This window comes from Ostrea edulis, chromosome 10, assembly GCF_947568905.1.
Source record: "Ostrea edulis chromosome 10, xbOstEdul1.1, whole genome shotgun sequence".
Lineage (NCBI taxonomy): Eukaryota > Metazoa > Mollusca > Bivalvia > Ostreida > Ostreidae > Ostrea > Ostrea edulis.
The window spans coordinates 6,741,874-6,755,113 of NC_079173.1; the positions used below are offsets into that span (position 1 = coordinate 6,741,874).

Here is a 13,240-nt window from a genome sequence, read left to right on the forward strand (position 1 = left end):
AAGGTGCAAGGTTTACAGAATATAATGTGAACATCCGTGTGCGTGCATCTGGGAAATGTGATGGCCACTACATCCAGTTGTCGTTTCGCACATAATGCAGAGGTAGCAGATGGGAAAAGGGACAGTTGTAGATTTCAAAGTCAAAAGGTCAAGGTCTTCCTGCTCTACATCACTGGATTTAGTTTTTTTCTTGCACACGTTTGGCTGTGGAGATTTTTAAAACTGTTTAATTTTTTGCCCTACCCCAGGCTTGCAGGAATCCAGAAATTTACAATTTATGTCCTCCTTGTCCCAAATATGCTTCAATTGGATTGGTAGACATCAAGAAGTTATAAATGTTCAATCACATGACAACCAATACCCAATTTCCTGAGATATCAGATCTTTTGTGATAGAGGTACATTCTGTATTCTGTTGAAGACTTGGGTGGGTACAAGATGTATACAAATATCATATACTGGCTATGTAGATAAGGATAAGTTTTGAAAGCTGAAATTTTGTATACATCAGCTGTTAGTATGTACATTAAACTGACCATATCAAAAATAATGTGTTTGAATTAGGCCATTAAATTAAGATTAATTGTATATTGTTTAACTCCCCTCTGGAATCTTTTACTCATATGGAGACGTCACCATTGCCGGTGAAGGGCTGCAAAATGTAGGCATATGCTTGGCACTTACGGCCTTTGAGCAGGGAGGGATCTTTATCGTGCCACACTGCTGACACAGGGTGTCTATTTTTGCAGTCTCATCCAAAGGACCCAAGTATGAATGAATTTATTTCCTCTTCTACACAAGTGTTACTTTTATCAAAGAAAGACGGTGACTATCAATTTTAATTTTAGCAATTTTATCAAATACTCATAAACTGACTGAATTTGTGTGTCCATACAGTTAACGCAATAACCCTGATGTCTCAATCATTCTGGCAATATATGAACTCACCGATAAGCATTTATATCTTACCTCCTGCAAATTTGTAGCATTATCATTGGTTTACAATCAATGGAAGCCATTAGTTTTTATATATACGGTCAGTAGACAAGTTATTTCCCTTGTCATCTTACTTTGGTTTCAAAGTAGCCGACTGCTCAGTCGAAGAAATACCAACTCTTAAAACTGAATGCGGGACACTAGGCAAAACATTGAGTGCAAATACATAAGCAGCAGACTTTTTCCACGTCACTCGAGTGCGACGTCATAGTGGTTCCAGATCACAGTGCATCCCCACAAGATGTCTCGTAATCAAGCACATTTTATTTCTCATGCATTTATGCCATTTGAAAAAGGCAGTCGTTAATATGGTTTGTAGTTGACCCAATATGGTTTGTACATGGTAAGTAGATTCGATTTGTGAGGCTCGAGCTTCGTTCTCTGTGTATGGAATTTATAGAACATGTATAAGCCACATTAGGTGAACTTCAAATCATGTAACTAATAGTATCCACGGCATGAATACGAAAACATTTTACGTCTCAATGTGCGCAAGAGCTCAACAAAGGGAAATAAAAATTGGGCAACTTGGAAATTGTGTATTGCAATAGGTCACCAGAGTTTACTTGGGCGACGTAAAATTCTTTTGATCATTTACTTTTAAATGCAATGTTTTCAGTTTAGGAAAAGTTAATGACTAAAAACTAATTTAGCATCATTAAAATGGTACTTTTTATTTCAAAAGAAAAATACTGGGTTGCACCTTTCTACTATCCTTTAGAAATGCGAATAAATCTACTGTTGTCTCCCAATTCATAAATGTATTCATGGAGATAAAAACTTTATAATAAATATTTTTATATCGTATTACAAAATGAAAGTAAACGTGTATATGTGCACTAAATATAAAACTTTCATCGAGCGGTGTCACTACCATCATCGTAATTGTGTTTTGATGAGAATTTTTCAATAGTTATTTATTGTGGACCCGCACAATATATAGGACTAAGGTTTTTTTTCAGGATTACCTTTTCAAATGTTGGGGGGGGATGTGTGTTTGCTATACATGTCACTGCATTATACACGATACTTTATGGTATATATATAAACTTTAAAGCTTATTATTTTATTTTACAACACTCTACTTCTCCCAGTGGACTCCCCCTCGAAGTACCAAACAACCGGTTCCATTCTACAAAATACCATTTATAGCCTTCAAGACAAAAATTCTTTTATTCTTTTCTGCAAAATTTGACATTGAATTACACAATGAAACAAAACTTAGAATTAGAAACATAAAATTGTCAAAAGATGTATGTACATATTATTCTAATAACTGTACTCCTTGAATCTAAAAAACAAAAGTTACATTTCTATTTGAATTGCACATGATTAAAACACTTATCAGAAACTTAAAATCTTGACATGAAGACCATCAACTTCTTATTCAAAGATAAGATTTGGTACCGGTATTTGTGCACAGCAAAAAAAAATTTTTTTTGCTTGCATTCATCATATATATTTCAACACCTTTATATCAAAAGTAAGAGATGGAGAGAAGTTCGAAATCAAAAGAAAGAAGTCCTGTACCCATTATGAATGTGTTATAAAATTATTTGTACACGCCACACCAATCTAAAATTATATATGACAATAAATATACATGTCGTTACAATTTGTAGAAATCTTTTAAACAAAGGAGAAATTGATTTTCCCTACTGCATGATACCAGTAAATATCAGTGGTTATAACACTGTTACTACAATATGTCAATTTTTAAATAACATCTTTCTAGCAAACTTGAAAAAAGACGATATCTCATAAAATCCAAAATATTCAAATTTTTTTTTTACACCCACAGATTTCTACTACGTCATAGTATTAAACAAGATTGACAGATTACATGATTCTAAAACTAATTACATTGAAAATATACACCGAATGACTCAATGAGAAACTCGTGTTTGTTGTCTATATATCAGCTGAGCCCTGTAGATTACTGGTATTCTGATTTCATGAACCTATGCGGTGGTACCGAGACACCACCTGAGCCATGTTGATTATTCTGATAAGATGAACACATGCGGTGATGCCAGGGCACCATCTGAGCCCTGTAGATTATTCTGATAAGATGAACACATGCGGTGGTGCCGGGACATTTTGTACAACTATACAACGTATTTACAGTGCACAAACAGATATACTGCGATATGATACTTCAACATATCTGTTGGTTATCCTGACTGGCTGTACACACAAGCTACAGTACAGGATTCAGATACTCTGTATCTACAAAAAAACTCCGTATGTTCTACAAAAAGCTGCCCTCCATAACAACATTTCTAGCTTTTCCTGATCAATGTCGTATATACATGAATTCACAATTCACTTGAACCACATTGGCCTTAGTTGAGTTTCGGTGATGAAAAGAAATGACTTGGCTTTTTGCTGATATGTTGAGTCTTGCTGGAGAATCTAAACGAGAGAAAATATTGTCTGGATATTTACTCAGAACAACAACATATAAAGACTGTGACAGTAAAAACAATTTACATCATTTCTTTTAACATAAACAGCAGTCAACAATTCATTTATCACTGACATATATTGGTGACGTCTCCATATGAGTGAAAAATTCTCGAGAGGGACGTTAATATTCAATCAATCAGTCTAACATAACAGCAAACCTGATTGAATCCTCTTCAGATTTAATCATAGTTACATTGCTGAATTGTCTGTGTCCGTGTAAGTGTGTAGTTGTGTACTAATTACAGGTAGGAAGTATTCACCCTAACAAACTCAATACTGGACCAATAAAACAGCCGGAGAAAGAGGCAGTGAATACCTTATATCATGGACTCGCTGACTGACCGAGGCAGTGGTACGAGAGGAGGGAGGAGTCGACCCTTCTTGCCTTTACTACAATGACACCAGAGGTCAAACAACCAACACACAGCAAGAAACACGAAACACAGACACCATGAATTAGCTACCGAATGCCGTGCTCTGTTAGCCCACTACAGAGGAACAGTATGTATAATACATGGCTATCAGTCAGAATGATTTTAGTCAATCCTAGTAGCAAGGTCATACATGTATGCGGAGGGACAGATAACTCACCGATGTTAAGTTACTGAATATGTAAAACGTGCGTTTCTAATTTCTAAATATATATTCCCCAAGCCATTCTAGTTAAATAATATAAATATAGTGAAATCATAGAAAAGCAGTAGCTGTATATAATATATTACATATAACTATATATAAACAGGTATATGGAATTTCTAGGTTTCACTTGAAACACATGAAGATTTGAGTTCCTTCCTTTAACAATCCCGTTCAACTCTTAGGATCATTCTTCATCATAAACACTTAAGAAAAATGCAGCCATGACAGGTTAACATGCAATGCAGACAAAGAGGACATAAAGAGAGAGCTGATGAATCCGGCATACAAAACACATGCTCCGAGTCAACAACTCTACAACTTTCTGTCATCAAATCACATAAAGAAAGAGCTGATGAACCCGGCATACAAAACACAAGCTCCGAGTCAACAACTCTACAAGTTTCTGTCATCGAATCACATGATCAGGGATGAAAATGCAGTGAAATTGCCAATCTTTGTATCTTCACAACACAATCCAAACAACTGTAGTCAAATGATTCAGGTCGACTGAGTGGAAAATCAGAACACGCACAAACTAAACGAAGACAAAACCCCAATGCCAAGACAAAAAACTCTGACAGCCTTATACGCCAAAACTTCGGACTAAAACCAAAGCAACGGACGCTAAATCCCAGACAACAAATGAAACTCATGGAAATGATCGAGATGTAGCATTCTCACCAGTGTGAGATAGACTTTACCCATGTAGCATTCTCAAGTCTAATTTTTTCTAAATACATGTGACAAACTAGACTTGTACCAAACAAAAACTTCTGATAGAATGTCAAGAAAATCTGCCTTCAAACCGACAGTTGCAATTGACAAGGTACAGAGCTGCCAACATTATAAAATGGAAAATAGTAAGGTGGGGGTCAGGGGGCCGCCTAGACCCCCTGCTGCTGGAGATTTTTTTTATGAATAAACATGTAAGGGCTATTCCAGAAATAAATACATGGGGGGGGGGGGGGGGGGGGGGGGGGGGGGGGGGGGTCGTCGGGAGGCACCTTTTGTATATACCAAGCACCCATAAAAAAAAATAAAAAATTACCCCATGACCCATCAAATTAATAAACTCATTTTACAATGACCCATCTAATAAAAAAAAAAAAAACTAACCAGACCCACCACAAAAATATTTTTAAAAATGAAAACGGTACAAATTTCACAAGGTTTTCAGGACAAACATTCTAGTCAATGACGCGGTAATGCCTGTGCGACATTGTATCACAGTTGTTCTGAAGAAACGATGTCACATCAACAATCAAAGGCATCTATGGCGGGAATGTTGGAAAGATTGAGAGTCCAAACGATGCTATTATCATGAAATGGGTATGGATATGTTTTTCCACGAATCGTTCGTCTTCTAATGGAGCCCGCGCCCGGAGGCCTCTATATCACCGACTGATAAATATAACGCATCGGTACCCTCGTATAAATCAACTAAGGTTTGCCTATTTTTATTAGAAAACGGAATACCTATTGGTTTCAAAATATTCCCAAAATCGATGCACTGTAAACTGTAATAATCTACAGAACAGAGTTCGCCGCCATCACGTCCAAAGGGACCCTACTAAACGCGCCTCTAATTTGAAGAGTGCCGTAATGGAAAGTTATGCGCTGCAAAGAGCGACAACTCAAATAGTTCTATGTTACTTCCGATTTCGAAAGCAGCATTTCGAAAGCACGTTTTCAATTTTCCCTCCGACGTTTTGTAACTAACACGACAAGAGCGACAATAAAAATATTCTGAAAACTCAACACCCACGTGGCACAAAATAAAACAATAGAAACTACCCACTACCCATAATAAATATTTTCTTAACAGTCCAACCACGGACCAATTAAAATATGAAAAAATACAACCACCCACACAAAAAAATATCATTTGCCGCCCGACCCCCCCATTTGATCATTTCTGGAACAGCCCTAACCTGAGCAATTTTAGGCACATTTCAATTCCAAATTTAATGAATTTAGACATACGAATTGTTATACATTTTACAACTGCAAAAGATCAAATACATCTTTTATTGATTTTACTTTCTAAAACTTCTGTAAAAAATATTGTTACATTAGTATATTATATAATTTTAAAGTTACTGTGTCAGTTATTCTGGCAAGTTTTTATATATATATATAATTTTAGTTACTGAATCAGTTATTCTGGCAAGTTTTTTTATGTCATTTTCGCCGCCATGAGAAATGTTAGTTTGTCAAACAGATTGTACATGTATACAAACTCCCCCTTTTTGACTTTGAAACGAATAGATGATTACAGTGTACTTGAATATTGTTCTTTGAATTTCTAGCTATATTAAGTTTTCTCCTTTGGGGGAGTATTGTTGTTATTTCCATCAACACATGCTTTACGTTTAGTAGAGCTGCCATATTGTTTATTTTAAAGCATTAAAATGATCGAGACTCTATATAGATATAGACTATGCAAACAAACGTAGTAACGACTATAGCTTGCTTATTATAAAAGTAAAAACCAATGACGGACAGCTCTAAATATTTCGAAATGTCAAATAAGCGAAAATCAGAATATGTACAGTAAAATCGTAAGGCGTATTTTCGGCCTTAATATCGTAAGCCTTACGCCAAAATTGTGAGGGTTGGCAGCTCTGAAGGTATCATCAGGATGCCATGGGATTTGTGTAAATTAATGAAATCGACATTCATAGAATAAATTACTGGTACCCCAACCCCATTATAGCATGCATCCTGGTGCTTGTACACTAAACAAAAGAAACCCCATACCTAAAAGTCAGCATTACAATAAATAAAACATGACCATCAAAAGCGTACTTTGTTAAAGATGAATTCAAGTTAACTGATACAAGATGTATTGAAGAACACAGAAGGATAATGATGTATATGATATTTTGTTGACATTTGTATACATAGTGAACAGCCACTCCCACATCAGTAAAAGCTCCTGGTAACTAGTATAAACAAGCCGTTAGCGAACTATCATTCTTTACTGATATATGTGTATACACATTACACATCCATCACAATCGGATCACTCTCGTCCTTTTCCATAACCAGAAAGAAGACTCGTATGTGGATCGGCACGAAGATTGCATCAAATCGATGCATTTATTCGCTGCAAGTGCGCATGTTGATTAGGATAAAAGGTCAAAATGAATTCCCTGTATAATGGATTATTTAGAAGATTAATTTTCACCACAGGTTCAGTTTTGGTATCAATTACATATTATTCACTCAAATACATTTAAACACAGACGTGGAAATTGAAAGTGATAGTCTAAGAATATCTTAGCTATGTATGACATCTAAGCTGCATTTGTTTAAATCATAACATGTGTCAGTGACATCATAGTGACATTTGTGTACACATAGCAACAGACTTTGATGATGTCGATCTACATACGAGGTTGATTTACGGTTACAGAAATAGCCAAGTATTTACGATTGCTCCCATCAGTAACATCACATTATAAAAACAAAACTCCTGGCCAGGCTTGGATTTCTCAAATAAATCTCAAACTGGAGTTTCCTTTTATTTTAGCAGTCAAAATTTGAGTAAAATCTCAAGACAAAGTCCAAGTTACGACTTCAGTTTCTTTTGAGAAATCTAGGCCGGAGCGACCAGCGAATGTGGCTTCATTATTGTCTGACTGGACAGGTGAATTTTCAATTCATACAACAAGTGGAAATTAAATTGTTCCTCAATAAAATGAACAACATTGTTTTCACGTGCTGATGCACCAGGGATTGTGTATAGGTAGAGGAGCAGACTGCCCATCTCAAACACCGGGACAAGGAAGTTATTCAGAATAATTCCTCGGCAATTACTCGCAATTTTTTCGACAAATCAAACTTGAATCCAGATGAAGAGGAATACTTGTAGGGCCTCAATTTCTTGAAAGAAACTTAAGTCGAAACTTGGACTTAAGCCTGAAATTTTTCTAAAATTTTGACTGCACAAATAAAATAAAATTCAAACTTAAGTTTCAGATTTTCTCTCCAGAAATTCAAGTCTGGATTACCTGATCCAATGGACAAGAAAAAATTAACGTAGAATCTTAAGAAAGCCAAACATTTACTGAATGTTGAAAAATCAATCTGTGAGCATTGTCAATATTTTTTACCTTTGTTATTGCAGTTTACAGACTTCAATACGAGTTGTTGGATAAATCATAAATGAACAACCATTGTCTATTTCACTGACCGCTGTACTTACTTGGGAGTGAAGGAGTTCTTGCTCCACGTTTTACTGCGGAATTCCTGCGACCCTGGAGTGTGCAGCGGGCCCAAGCGACTGTGGGGAACTGCAAAATTAAACATTGCTAGTCACGTTTCTTGACAAGATTAATAGTCCAATCTGACAAAAATTTCTACTGTCTACTCTTTCATTTTATTATAAAATGTACTTGTTTAGAGAGTGTTCAATTAAAATCACAGTCTACAGCCATGATTTTGTGGTCAATAATGCCATTAAAACCACTCTCTACAACCTTGATTTTATGTCACTTTAAGTAGAGCCTTTCTTCACTCATTAATATGAGGTCAATATTTTCAACAGATGTTACACTTGAATATGAAAATGTGGTTTTTTATGCAGAATATAAAATCTTTGATCTTGTTGTCAAATGACCAATTTGGCATTTGTGTGTTTTTTCCTTCCATGTTCTTGAGCGTTTAAACGATATAAATATACAATCCTTCCATGTTTATGTTTTCGTCTGCACAGTTTGACAAATATGATGTGTAACATGTTAAAAATATTATCTCCATCACAAAAGAGTTCTAGATTTTGTTGCTAGGGTGACCCAACTTAAGTTTTCTAAATTACTAAGAACTGTACTTAGCTAAGAACAGTACTTAACTTTTTTTTATGAATTGATACTTGAGTTTTTTTCTTAGATAAGAATTTTTTTGAGTACTTAAATAAGAATTCTAAGAAAATTCTTAGAATCTTTATGAATCCCAGCCCTGGGTTTTATACTGGTTATACTTATGTGCCCCGTCTGGGGTTTTCGGGGTGTTATACTGGTTACACTTACGTGCCCCGTCTGGTGTTTTCGGGGCGTTATACTGTTACACTTACGTGCCCTGTCTGGGGTTTTAGGGGTGTTATAATGGTTACTTACGTGCCCCGTCTGGGGTTTTCGGGGCGTTATACTGGTTACACTTACATGCCCCTTCTGGGGTTTTCAGGGCGTTATACTGGTTACACTTACATGCCCCTTCTGGGGTTTTAGGGGCGTTATACTGGTTACACTTACATGCCCCGTCTGGGGTTTTAGAGGCGTTATACTGGTTACACTTACGTGCCCCGTCTGGGGTTTTAGGGGCGTTATACTGGTTACACTTACGTGCCCCGTCTGGGGTTTTCGGGGTGTTATACTGGTTTGGGTAAATGTTCTCCTCCTCCACATTCAGATATGATTCCCAGTAATCGACAGGAATCTCGAACATCTTCTCCATCACCTACAACACAAAATACAAATCACCTACAACACAAAATACAAAACTACAACACAAAATACAAATCACCTACAACACAAAATACAAAACTACAACACAAAATACAAATCACCTACAACACAAAATACACACTTTGAAGTAAAAAGTACTGTTTTTAATTACAAATACTTCTTTACTTTCAAAATTAGTTTTCAAAAGCGTAATAAGCTTCTTTTAGAGTTAATTTGAATGAACAGATGGAAAATCAACAAGAGAATGGGTCTGAGATAGAACACTGTCATGACAGTGACAAAGTCTTTCAATGGAAACCAATTCCAATGGTTTTACTTCAGAGAAGGATAAAGAAAACGAAAGTATTTGATGTGTTGATTAAGTTCTTCAGTCACCACATACACTGGAGACCGATGCTAATTTCCTTAGGTAAAATCCCCCAGTGTCTGGGTCATGGCAGATAGAGAGACAGAGACAGTTACTGTGGAATCACTAGAATTCCAGGTGACTCAATTTTCGTGGAATTCGTGGGTACCCCTCACCCACGAATTTACATCCTCAACGAATAAACACAAAAACAAACATTCCAGAGTTATCTTTCTTACAAATATATAATTCCACGAAATTACGTCCCCACGAACCCGTAAAAATTCAGCAATCCACGAATTTAAATGATTCTAAAGTAAATGTCAGACAGAGACAAGGCAGGCAGAACCCCCAATCTTTGAACTCACACGTGCAAAAAAAATTAACCACAATCTATGATCTTAGGGGAAGGGGTTGGGGGATTGTTTATGGTCAGAGAAATGGATACCATAGACTGGTATTTAGTCTCGTTGATCATCTGTAGTGGTTCAGGGTCTGGCACGGAGTAGCCTATGATGGTCGGTCCAAACACCTTGGCCAGGTTACTAAGAGGCATTTTACAGTCCGGGATATCACCAACTCTAGAATAAAAACTCATTCTTTATAAATACAACCAATTAATCAAACTCAATAACTTGAAAAGGAAGTACTGAAATTGCCGACAAAATAAGTTTCATTTGTGTAATCAACTTGCCGAGACAAGCCTATATTTAACAATCTCTCCTACAACAAAAGGTCATCTAGACATTGTGAGTTTACCTGAGTAGATGCAAGACAAGGAAGGCTAGTGTGTCTTTATTAGCCTGAGGCATTTGACTAATGGCTTGGTACATCTCCGACAGACCCAGAGCGCGGTCTCGATTCTCTACAATACCCAAGGTTATAATACCAGTCATTGAAACAAGATTCAAACAAATTATGTTCTTCAGTTTTTATTTCTCAGACTGTCTCGGCTCTCTTCAACAATTTGATAACTATTCCGTAAACACTGCCATACCTGCAGCACCCACGAAGTCCTTCCACAGTCCAAAGGTCACCAAGGGCTCCTTCAGTCCTCTCAGGAAATCCTTCAGGCAGCCACATACCACATGAATGTCATCGATGTGGGACTACAATAATAAAGGCCGATTTTCCATTCATTCTCACGATAATCCATCAGTACATGAATGTTAAGCTATCCCCATGTGTACTCAATACAAAAATTACCTCATGTCCGTAAGTCTCAGACTAGTAAAAATCATGTCGGACTAGTAAACTAAATACAAACAACAGGGTTCAAAATTACCTCATGTCTGGAAGTCCCAGACTAGTAAAAAATCATGTCGGACTAGTAAACTCTTTATGGCACTAGTCCGTACGGACTAGTGAAAATCCGGATATCAATCTTGAATCGGTTTTAAGATTTTCACAAATGTGCAAGTCTCTTAGACGCTTGAACTTATGATCAATTATCTGCATGGTTAAGTGTTTGCATGACAGTGACATGCTGACCTTTCCAACATATGGACATTTATAACAGGGGTTGTTACGAAAGTAACTCGGCGTTTACTGTGTGCTTATGAAGATCGTGAAAGTAAAATAAAGTACGCTTGCCAATGTCTTTTTCTACTGTAGGTGTCAGAAACTGTGAAGTGTTTGGTTTGAGTACATACTATTAAATAAAACGAAGTTATGGGATCATTTTATTTGATATACTGGAAGGACTAGTGAAATGCTTTGCAGACTAGTGAACATCAATAGTCACTAGTCCTGAAAACGTTCATTTCGAACCCTGACAATAAATGTAAACTAATGAATGCCAAAATGCTACAAGCATATTGACAATCCAACATTACATTTCAATAAATATACATACCAAGTTTGGCAAACCTTTTCCTTTCATAAATTCCTTTTTCAGCTCCTTGACCTGAGAGTCAGCCCTTCAAATATACAAAGCACAGCATTAATCACTTACTATCACTCACCTTCACCTGAATTTTCAATACGATTACAACAAGTATATTGTAAAATTCCAAATTCTTAACCTACAAAGTATTAGAGGAAAGGATACAACAAAGAATGTTAATATACAGAAAGACTCCCCTTTAAGCTTCTGAACATTCGCCACTGTCAGGAGAAATCAGATAAAGACTCCCCTTTATGCTGCTGAACATTTGCCAAAGTCAGGAGATATCAGATAAAGACTCCCCTTTATGCTGCTGAACATTTGCCAAAGTCAGGAGATATCAGATAAAGACTCCCCTTTATGCTGCTGAACATTTGCCACTGTCAGGAGAAATCAGATAAAGACTCCCCTTTAAGCTGCTGAACATTTGCCAAAGTCAGGAGAAATCAGATAAAGACTCCCCTTTAAGCTTCTGAACATTCGCCACAGTCAGAAGAAATCAGATAAAGACTCCCCTTTATGCTGCTGAACATTTGCCAAAGTCAGGAGAAATCAGATAAAGACTCCCCTTTAAGCTTCTGAACATTCGCCACAGTCAGAAGAAATCAGATAAAGACTCCCCTTTATGCTGCTGAACATTTGCCAAAGTCAGGAGAAATCAGATAAAGACTCCCCTTTATGCTGCTGAACATTTGCCAAAGTCAGAAGAAATCAGATAAAGACTCCCCTTTATGCTGCTGAACATTTGCCAAAGTCAGGAGAAATCAGATAAAGACTCCCCTTTATGCTGCTGAACATTTGCCAAAGTCAGAAGAAATCAGATAAAGACTCCACTTTAAGCTTCTGAACATTCGCCACAGTCAGGAGAAATTAGATAAAGACTCCCCATTTATGCTGCTGAATATTCGCCACTGTCAGGAGAAATCAGATAAAGACTCCCCTTTAAGCTTCTGAACATTCGCCAGTCAGAAGAAATCAGATAAAGACTCCCCTTTAAGCTTCTGAACATTCGTCAGAAGAAATCAGGAGTCTTCGACAAATCCACCTTACCCTTCCTTTATATTCTTCCCTTTAAACATTTCTGAGAGATTTACTGATTTTTATAATGATTAGCTATATACATACCCAGGAATACGATATATGATTAGCTATATACCTACCCAGGAACACGATATATGATTAGCTATATACCTACCCAGGAACACGATATATGATTAGCTATATACCTACCCAGGAACACGATATATGATTAGCTATATACGTACCCAGGAACACGATATATGCCAACTTCAACAAGTCCTCTGGCCTCCACTTCATTTACACAGTGCACCTAAAAAAATTTACATTTATATTTTACACCATGCACCTAATAAATCAACATTTATACTAATCCTCCATTTCATTCACACAGTGCACCTAAAAAAATTAACATTTATAT

The 13,240-nt window shown here is 36.6% G+C and overlaps 1 protein-coding gene across 4 annotated transcripts in view; it reads right to left on the minus strand.

Annotated features, from left to right (window-relative positions):
- Nucleotides 1-2,140: 2,140 nt before the first annotated feature.
- LOC125666659 (rac GTPase-activating protein 1-like) overlaps nucleotides 2,141-13,240 on the minus strand; it is a 28,034-nt gene continuing 16,934 nt past the window's right edge. For 2 of the 4 annotated variants that reach the window (XM_056151760.1, XM_056151762.1), the window contains 9 exons: nucleotides 13,068-13,132; nucleotides 11,773-11,836; nucleotides 10,915-11,026; nucleotides 10,677-10,782; nucleotides 10,366-10,498; nucleotides 9,449-9,563; nucleotides 8,314-8,401; nucleotides 3,781-3,854; nucleotides 2,141-3,410 (listed from right to left, as the gene is read on the minus strand). In XM_056151760.1, coding sequence (XP_056007735.1) covers nucleotides 3,782-3,854; nucleotides 8,314-8,401; nucleotides 9,449-9,563; nucleotides 10,366-10,498; nucleotides 10,677-10,782; nucleotides 10,915-11,026; nucleotides 11,773-11,836; nucleotides 13,068-13,132 — 756 coding nt within the window. In that variant the 3' untranslated portion in view covers nucleotides 2,141-3,410; nucleotide 3,781. The remainder of the gene's footprint in view (nucleotides 3,411-3,780; nucleotides 3,855-8,313; nucleotides 8,402-9,448; nucleotides 9,564-10,365; nucleotides 10,499-10,676; nucleotides 10,783-10,914; nucleotides 11,027-11,772; nucleotides 11,837-13,067; nucleotides 13,133-13,240) is intronic. The other 2 variants (XM_056151763.1, XM_056151761.1) reach the window with 1 other exon arrangement.